A 10,424-nucleotide genomic window follows, 5' to 3' on the forward strand; every position below is an offset into this window, starting at 1 on the left:
TAGTTATTTGTAAATGTTAATAAAAGAAGGGTTGTGTAATACCTCAGATGTGTACGAGTCACTGCAGCTGACAAGACTAAAGGCTTTATTAGTGAATTTAATAGTAAGTTTATGATGAAAAGGTTATTGTGTACTGTACCTGAAAGCTACCAAAATCCACAATAACGACATCGGTCTTGTCAGAATAGAAGCCAAACTTTGGAAGCAGCAAAAAGGATGGCTGAAGATTGATCTGCAAGTCAAGAACTTTTCGGGTTTCAATCATATGGGTGAGTCCTGTATGGCACAATAAAAAGTAAAATGTAAAACAAGTTAAAGTTAAAGTTTAAACTTTTTATATTTTTCTTTCCTTGGTTTTTTTCTTCTCTTCATCAACATGGTAATGAAATGTTAGAATAAAACCTGTATATTTTTTATTACATGCCCAGTAACGACATCACTTCACATCATCTCTGTGAAACGTAGGACCATCATGGCTGATGGGAGGAGTCAGCAGGGAACTGTGCACGATTTTCGGGGGGAAAAAAACAGTACCCCACCCTAATGCCACGTACACACGATCATTTTTCAGCATGAAAAAAAACAAAATTTTTCCAACTTCATCATTAAAATGATGTTGCCCACACACCATCGTTTTTAAAAAATGATCTAGCAAAGCACGTTGACTTACAACACGTACGACGGCACTATAAAGGGGAAGTTCCATTCGCCTTTGAGCGGCTTTAGGTGATTCCGTGTTAGTAAAAGACGATTCGCGCTTTTTTGTCTGTGTTACAGCGTGATGAATGTGCTTACTCCATTATGAACGGTAGTTTTACCAGAAGGAGCGCTCCCGTCTCATAACTTGCTTCTGAGCATGCGCGGGTTTTTAACATCGTTTTAGCTCACACACGATCATTTTTTACAACCCGAAAAACGACATAGTTTAAAACGACCTTAAAAAATGCAGCATGTTCGAATTTTGTCGTTTTTCAGAACCTGAAAAATCATGTGAACCCCCCACACGATCATTTAAAATGACATTTTTTGAAAAACTACGTTTTTTTTCATGCCGAAAAATGATCATGTGTACGCGGCATTAGTTACTCCCATCAAGAGCCCTCAGTTCTAATATATTTGGATGAAGACCTCCCTTGGTAATGGCCACAGGTGATGAGCCCTCCTGATTTAAAAGAACTGCAATCAACGAATGAAAGGGGTGTGCCAGGGAAATTCAGGCTTGGAAGGAACAGGCTAGATATTGCTGGATGTCCTTCAGCATTGACGTACAGGTGACTTTCACACTGGGGCCACGTTAGCACTAAAGCGCAGCTCGTTTTAGCGGTGATTTTCCACTGTTTAAGCAGCACTTTTCAGTCGCTAGCCAGTCGCTTTTAACCCCCGCTAGCGGCCAAAGGGGTTAAAAGTGCCTGTGTTGCTGGGCTTTTTTCGAAGGGCCGGAAATTTTCTAACGTCACGCAAGCGCACCGCCCCAGTGTGAAAGCACAGGCATTCACATTCAGGCAACATGGGAGGCAGTTTTCAGGCACTTTACAAACGCTATTTCTATAGCTCAAACGCCTGAAAATTGCCTCAGTGTGAAAGGGTTCTATGGTAGGCTGACTTTCTGCAGCATCTAATGCACGCTGTGAGAACCTCAGTGTGCAATGAAATTATAGTATGCATTTTTAGCACAGGAGAGGAACCTGTACAACTAAAAAGGTAAGGCTGCAGTTTAATACAACAGGCCCTTATTACTCATCCTGAGAAAGCTCCTGTTCATATATAGTAAATTGTCTATAGTTCTAGTAATAGTAAATGCACATCAAATGATACGGATTTTCATATAAAACGTGTTTTTACACATAATCAAAAAAAACATTAACAACGAAACAAAAAATCCCCAAAAAATGTTATAAAGTCATTTAGTTTGACTGTAGCTTTTGAAAAGCAATATGAACTATCATTTTAAGATATGGTTATTTGCATAAATATTTCTTTTTATGACAACATTTATGTTTTCTGGTAGAATCATTTTTAGTAAAAGGTTTAAAAAAATAAAAATACTTTAGTATGAATGTGTATTTATGAAAGGTTTGTTCAAGTATTATGCTGCGTACACACGATCAGTCCATCCGATGAAAACGCACCGATGGACAGTTTTCATCGGTTAACCGATGAAGCTGACTGATGGTCCGTTGCGCCTACACACCATCAGTTAAAAATCTGATCGTGTCCAACGCGGTGACGTAAAACACAACAACGTGCTGAGAAAAATGAGGTTCAATGCTTCAGAGCATGCGTCGACTTGATTCTGAGCATGCGTGGATTTTTAACCGATGGTTGTGCCTACTAACGATCGTTTTTTTACCATTGGTTAGGAATCCATCAGTTAAATTTAAAACAAGTTGGCTTTTTTTTAACCAATGGTTAAATAACCGATGGCGCCCACACACGATAGGTTTGAACCAATGAAAACGGTCCATCAGACCATTCTCATCAGTTTAACCGATCGTGTGTACGCGGCATTAGGGTGGGTAACCAACCAACTCTGATATGCTGAAAGATCAAAATCAGCCCGCAACAGAATTTAATTCAAAGCTTTTTTAAAAGTACGGTACTTAAACCTATAGAGTCATTAAATACATTAGAGCAGACAAAATTTTACAAAATGAAAAGCTGGTCAGCCCAGGTAGGAGTCAAATTATATGTGTGATTTCACTGGGAACCATAGAAAAAGTGCAAAAATTGGGCAGAAATTGCAATCATTGTTTGCTTATTGCTCAATGCCCACCAGCCTAGTGGTTTGCAGTTGTGCGGAGTCACTTTAGCTACACCAGGCTTTGGAAACTGAAGTATGGCTGAAGTATTATGCTAATGTTTAATATGAAAGGTTCCCATACACAGGAATACTGGCCTAACTGAACTAATTTAGGCTTGGGGGGGGGGGGGGGGAGACACAGGATAAGAAGGGCGTGTAATGGGGGGTTCATAGGAAAACAGGAGACAAGAAAGGAAAATCTTCAGTATCTATCAAAGCCAACCAGATCTGGTCTCATTTTTTTTATTACAGTTTCTAATTTCATAGATCAGGTTGTGCAAGGGCAAGACCGCATTAAAATCCAGTTGTTCAGAATAGGAGGGGTAGGAAGTTTCCTACATAGGGGAATTTTCAACTTGCATAGAACAACACATAAAAAGAACAATTTCAGATGTCTACTGACTACTACATCTTCCATCACACCCAATAGCAGAAGTGACAGCTCTGGCCGCAAGGTTTAACATCACAAATATAATTTAGAGCATCATACGACTCCCAGAAGAGACGGATAAGGGGGCACAGCCATTGCAGATGTATGAACATACCAATGAAAGAACTGTACCTAGTGCACATAGGACTTAGGACTTAGGAATTTAATACATACATATGCCTATTCGGCATCCATTGCAATTCTATTAGAATACATTGTACAACATTTTTATCATTCACATGATATTCCAATGTACTACCCTTTTTTCTTTTTTCTGTCTTTAGCAGAGATCATGATAGTGATGTAGGTAGCTACAGTGTCTTGACATTTTCCACATTTTGTCATGTTAAAAAAAAAACTTACATTTTTGGTTGTATCGGGATTTTATGTGGTAGAACAAAACAAAGTGGCACATAATGAAGTGGAAGGGGAATGACAAATTGTTTTCAAATTTTTTTTTTTTACAAATAAATATGTGAAAAGTGTGGTGTGCATTTGTATTCAGCCAACTTTACTCCGATACCCCTAACTAAAATCTAGTGGAACCAATTGCCTTCAGAAGTCACCCAATTATTAAACGAGTCCAATACAGCTCTGAAGCCCTCTGGGGTTTGTTAGAAAACCATAGTGAACAAACAGCTTCATGAAGGCCAAGGAACACACCAGACAGGTCAGGGATAAAATTGTGGAGAAGTTTAAAGCCGAGTTCGGTTTTAAAAAAATATCCCAAATTCTTTACATCTCATGGAATCCATCATCCAAAAATGGAAAGTGGCACAACTGCAAACCTACCAAGACATGGCCGTCCACCTAAACTGACAGGCCGGGCAAGGAGAGCATTAACCTCTTGACCACCGCCCCATGTCAAAAAGACGTCCTCCTTTTTAAAGTTGAATATCTCGATAACGGCAGCAGCTGCTGCCACAACCGAGACATTCATCTTTTCAGGGGGCGGTGGTGTACACGATAACGGCGGTCTCCGCGGCGGATTCGCCGCGAGATCGCCGTTATCGGTGGCGGGAGAGGGGCCCTCCCGCCGCTCTCCCGCGCCCTCCGCCGCTTACCGGAGCCGTCGGTAGCGGCGGAGGGGATCGGATGTGTCCGGCAGCTGAGCGGGGACGGGACTGAAGGAGAAATCTCCTTCACCCGTCCTCATAGCTCTGCTGGGCGGAAGTGACGTCAAAACGTCAGTCCCGCCCAGCCTCTTAAAGAAACATTTTTTTTTTTTGTCATTTGAAAAAATGACATTTTTTTTTTTTGCATTTAAGTCTAATTATGAGATCTGAGGTCTTTTTGACCCCAGATCTCATATTTAAGAGGACCTGTCATGCTTTTTTCTATTACAAGGGATGTTTACATTCCTTGTAATAGGAATAAAAGTGATCAATTTTTTTTTTTTTTTTTTTTTTCAGTGTAAAAAATTATAAAACTAAATAAAAATAAATAAGAAAACCCCAAAAAAAATTTTTAAAGCGCCCCGTCCCGACGAGCTCGCGCGCAGAAGCAAACGCATACGCAAGTAGCGCCCGCATATGAAAACGGTATTCAAACCACACAAGTGAGGTATCGCCGCGATCGTTAGAGTGAGAGCAATAATTCTAGCCCTAGACCTACTCTGCAACTCAAAAAATGCAACCTGTAGAATTTTTTAAACGTCGCCTATCGAGATTTTTAAGGGTAAAAGTTTGACGCCATGCCACGAGCGGGCGCAATTTTTAAGCGTGACATGTTGGGTATCATTTTACTCGGCGTAACATTATCTTTCACAATATATAAAAAAATTGGGCAAAATGTATTGTTGTCTTATTTTTTAATTCAAAAAAGTGATTTTTATCCAAAAAAAGTGCGCTTGTAAGACCGCTGCGCAAATACGGTGTGACAAAAAGTATTGCAATGACTGCCATTTTATTCCCTAGGATGTCTGCTAAAAAAAATATATAATGTTTGGGGGTTCTGATTAATTTTCTAGCAAAAAAATTGTGATTTTCACATGAAGGAGAGAAGTGCCAGAATTTACCTGGTGGGCAAGTGGTTAATCGGAGAAGCAGCCAAGAGGCCCATGGTAACTCTGGAGGAGCTGCAGAGATCCACAGCTCAGGTGGTATAATCTGTCCACAGGACAACTATCAGTCACGCACTCCACAAATCTGGCCTTTATGGATGAATGGCAAGAAGAAAGCCATTACACTGAAATTCTTGCGAGCTACCAATAAATTATATATCTGACATGTAGAAACATAACACCATCCTAAAAAAAAAAAAAAAAAACTGTAGGAATAATGGGAAAATCTTCTAAAAAGATAGGATTATACTAAAATGTTCAGAGCTGCACCGATCACACTCCCATAAGTTGTGTTTGAATAAATTAACAAAATAAAAAAAATGCCGCGCAGTGTAGTTTGTTACCTCAATAACAAATAATGCATATTAATCCGTTGTCAATCTATATATTCCTTAACATAGAGTGCTCCTGTGCCAATATCTATCAATTGATAATAATTAATTGATTGGTGCTATTTATAGGTTACTAAAGTGCCTGTAACCATATATTGTATGATAAAAGGTTAATGTGGTCAAACAAGCAAGAAAAACGAAAACAAAAAAAAAATGTTTTGTGATGGTGCTCCAAAACAATGAGTAAATCCCAATCCAATAGGCAGGAAATCGTAGTAGCAGCTAGTGGTCGACCGATATATCGGCAGGCCGATATTAGGCCGTTTTGGAGAAATCGGACGATTTTTATCCAAATTAGGCCAATATTTAACATGGCCGCTAGTGGTGCCACGGATCACCGTTGATCCGTTATTCCAAGGGGTCACCCCCTTCGGATCGCTACACTGTGATCCGCGGATTGCCGCCGCGGTCACAGCATCAGGAAAGGCCGCGGCTTTGGCCTAGCTCCGGAAGCCGCGGCCATCTTGGTACACCCAGTGTGGCGGCCCTCCTCTCTGTTTACACCCACAGAGGAGGAGGGGCCCGCGCTTGTGGGACACACACACCACTCTCTGGTGTCTGTACTGAGGGGGGGGGGTGTCTGTACTACGGGGGGCAGGGGGGGGGCTGTCTGTACCGAGGGGGGGTGTCTATACTGGAGGGAAAGGGGGTCTGTACTGAGGGGGGGGTGACGCAATTTTTTTTTGCACCAGTGCCACCTGCCAGGGCCAAATAGTGCCACCTGCCAATGCCACCTGCCAGTGCCAATGCCAGTACCACCATCCAGTGCCAATTAGTGCCACCTTCCATCCAGTGCCACCTGCCAGTGCCATCCAGTGCTACCTAAAGCCATCAGTGCCACCTGCCAATGCCAACCAGTGCCATCTGCCAGTGCTAACTATTGCCATCCAGTGCCACCTGCAAGTGCCAATTAGTGCCACCTGCCAGTCAGTGCCAACCAGTGCCATTTGCCAGTGTCACCTGCCAGTGCCACGTGCCAATCAGTGCCATCTGCCACTGCCAACCAGTGCCATCTGCCAATCAGTGCCACCTGCCAATGCTAACTAGGGCCACCTGCCAGTGTCAATTAGTGCCACCTGCCAGTGCTATCTGCTAGTACCATCTTTCAGTGCCATCCAGTGCAACCTGCCAGTGCCAATAAGTGCCACCTGCCAATAAGTGCCTTCTGCTAGTGACATCTTCCAGTGCCAATTAGTGCCATCCAGTGCCACCTGCCAAAAAAAAATAAAAAATCGGCCGCAAAAATCGGCATCATCATATCGGCATCATATATCAGCCATCGGCATCGGTCAATTAAAAACCCATATCGGTCAACCTCTAGTAGCAGATACTCAGAAATCGCCTGACAATATATGATTACAGGCACTTTAGTAACTATTGAATAGCACCAATTCATTATTATCAATTAATAGATATTGGCACAAGAGCACTTTATGTTAAGGAATATATAGGTTCACAACGGAGTAATATGCATTATTTGTTATTGAGATAAACCGCACAGCGTGGCATATTAATTTATTTTGTTCAAGAAGAAAGCCATACGTAGTCCCATTTGAAGTTTGCGAGAAGCAAACCAAATATGAACTTTTTGGCCTAAAAGCAAAACTATGTGTGGTGGAAAACGAACGTTGCACATCAACCTGAACACACCATCCCCACTGTGACACATGGTGGTGGCAGCATCATGTTATGGGGATGCTTTTCTTCAGCAAGGACAGGGAAGCTGGTCAGAGTTGATGGGAAGATGAATGGAGTCAAATACAGGGCAATCTAAGAAAATCGGTTAGAGTCTGCAAAAGACATGAGACTGGGTTCACCTTCCAGCAGGACAACAATTGTTACCCAAGAGTTATATTTTGAGATATAATATATCTCAGATATGATTTGGATTAATGAGAGTTCTTTGACCATGAGTGAAAGCGTTAACACAACAACAACATTTATTGGTAAGTAGTGAGAAGGCCCAAACTAATACACAGCAATCTATCCATTGTACAGGAAAAGGGTAAAAATCATGGATTACATGAAGGAATACAGAGTATATTCCTTAAAACATTAAAATACAAAACAATGAGAGGGCTAAGACATAAGACAAACATTTAGATCTATGTGCAAGGGAGCCATTCCATAGTTACCATGCTACTGCATGTGAAGGCTCCATTCTGGCAACTGCCCTTCCAGAGAGAGTGATCTCTCCCCTTCCATCTAGTCTGTGCATATCATGACAGACCCGTGCCTCATTGGTTGGCATGGCGTGGCTCAGATTGCTGGGCCTCTCTATTCCTGGATAAGGATTGGCTAAATCTCCAGTCCCTATACTTTGCATAAGTCAGCCCCCTTTAATTGCAAATCCTCGGTGCAGACTATTTTGAGCAGGAGATTTAACTTGTAGATACAAGACATTTTTAGGGAAGTTAAGTATTGATGACAAGCTGGCCACCTTCATTGCATATCTAAACGAGGGACCCTTTCAAGTGAATATTTGTAGAACAAAGAGGTTTAGGTCCCATTGTTTAGATAAACAAGCTTAGGCAACGCAAATTGTCTGTATAACAGGGACTTCTGGGAAGTTATATTTTACACCCATATTAATACAACTCTAAACTAAATATATTCAGAATCACAATATTTTACAACTGTTAATGGAGATTTCATATAAACGCATAAGGCAACAACAACAACCCTAAACATACAGTCAGAGCTACAATGGAATGGTTTAGAGCAAAGCATATTCATGGACCAGTCAAAGTCCAGACCTAAATCCAATTGAGAATCTGTGGCAAGACTTACAAATTGCTGTTCACAGATACTCTCCATCCAATCTGACAGAGCTTGAGCTATTTTGCAAAGAAGAATGGGCAAAAATGTCACTCTCTAGATGTGTAAAGCTGGTAGAGACATCCCCAAAAAGACTTGCAGCTGTAATTGCAGCCAAAGCTGGTTCTACAAAAGTTCTGTATTGACTCAGGGGGGTAAATACAAATAGACGCCACACTTTTCACATATTTGTAAAAAAAATTTAAAAAACATTTATCATTATCCTTTCACTTCACAATTATGTGTCACTTTGTGTTGGTCTATCACATAAAATCCCAATAAAATAAAATGTACGTTTTTTTGCTGTTACATGACAAAATGTGGAAAATTTCAAGCAGTACGAATACTTTTTCAAGGCACTGTATACTGTCCTTCCAGTCCCCCTCAGAAAGCTCAGGGATATCCCTCCTCCATCTCTCAAAGATCAGAGAGAGTTTAGAGGCATGGGCTACAGAGAGTCTGAGATAGAAGTTAGACAACAGCTTCCTCATCACACTTGCAGGCATTCCATGGGGTCAGGCTGTGGATAAATGGTTTCAGGGAATTGGGTGTAGCATCAGAAATAATGTGCTTTAGGGTCGTAATCTCTCAGGCAGTCCACAATTGTAAGTCAGGTATCTGATACAGATGGGAGAGCAATGGATTCCTCAATAGGGGGAGATGGGGCAAGAAGTGGGATCTCCTTGAGAAGTATTTGCTACTTTTAATAAGATCAGAATATAGGGGTTACTTGCAGCTAAATACCAAAAATATATTTTTCACATTATGGAAAAATTAGCCAGTCAAGCAATGCATGCAAAATGATATGAATTTCTAATTTATAATGTTCTCGTTGGGAATATATGGAGATTCTGCTGAGTATGTCACTGAAGTCTGACAGATATAAAAAGCCAGCATTTAAACTAACTCACTATTCAAAACCTGTTCGCCATATAAAGCTCAAATTCTAAAACTCATGTGTATTAATCCCATATTCAAATAATATTGCAGAACAGTGGCACCCAAACCCAAGGGCATGGGGTAGAATTGCCCCCTTTGACACAAATGACGACACTATTTTGCCCATAGACACCAATGATGTGGCACTATTCCCCTTCACTAATACTGACTACTTCTCCCACTAACACCAACTTTGGCTAATTTTTTGCTCCCACAGACCATCAAACCTGTGGCATGGTTTATGCCTACCGACCACTGATGCCAGGGCATTTTCTATTCCCACCATTTGGTTATTTAGGAGATAAACATTTTTTTTTCCTGTGTTGGTGCGAACCACTTTAAAGTTTTTTTTGTTTGCCTTCCTCCGTGTCATCTGTAGATTTAGGGTTTTGGGTTGAACTCAAAGAAACCATGTATTTTACCCTAATTAACTTGTAATAGAGTACAAGTAGAGTAGTAAGTAGTAAAGGTTTACCTGCAGCCGTTTTTTCTTTGATCTCCTCCAGTTTCAACAATGTTGCAGATGTGAGTTGTTCTAAATCCATTCCTCTGTGAGTCTGGAAAAAGTCTACAAGTGCATTTATGGTAACCTATAAAACAAAGCATAACATCTTCAGATACATGAAGGTAAAGAAAGCCACAGAGAATTCACACTTTATAATGGGGTGACTAAACTACCATAACAATTTGAGGTTTTAGAGCACACACAATAGTTGTCCAAAAGGCAGGAAAGAATGCTCAGAAATGATGCAATGTGATCTTATCTGTACCAGTAGTCTACTATTCCAACTATGGATTCAATCTAGATCTAAAAATCATAAGCCTATGCTTTTTACCATACAAGAAACAGGGTGTGGGCTGTATAAGGTACCGTATTTATCGGCGTATAACACGCACCCTAACTTTAAGAGGGAAGTTTCAGGGAAAAAAAATTTCCAAACCCCCCTGCGTATAACATGCAAGCACAGTTTACTCTCTATTATC

General features: G+C 40.9%; 1 protein-coding gene across 1 annotated transcript in view; it reads right to left on the reverse strand.

Annotated features, from left to right (window-relative positions):
* Positions 1–10,424, reverse strand: part of VPS13C (vacuolar protein sorting 13 homolog C) — a 388,870-nt gene that overhangs the window by 285,074 nt on the left and 93,372 nt on the right. The window contains exons 20-21 of the mRNA XM_040343051.1: positions 9,916–10,030; positions 140–276 (exon numbers count right to left, since the gene is read on the reverse strand). Of these exons, the coding sequence (XP_040198985.1) occupies positions 140–276; positions 9,916–10,030 (252 nt within the window). The remainder of the gene's footprint in view (positions 1–139; positions 277–9,915; positions 10,031–10,424) is intronic.

The sequence above is a fragment of the Rana temporaria genome, chromosome 3 (genome assembly GCF_905171775.1).
Source record: "Rana temporaria chromosome 3, aRanTem1.1, whole genome shotgun sequence".
NCBI lineage: Eukaryota > Metazoa > Chordata > Amphibia > Anura > Ranidae > Rana > Rana temporaria.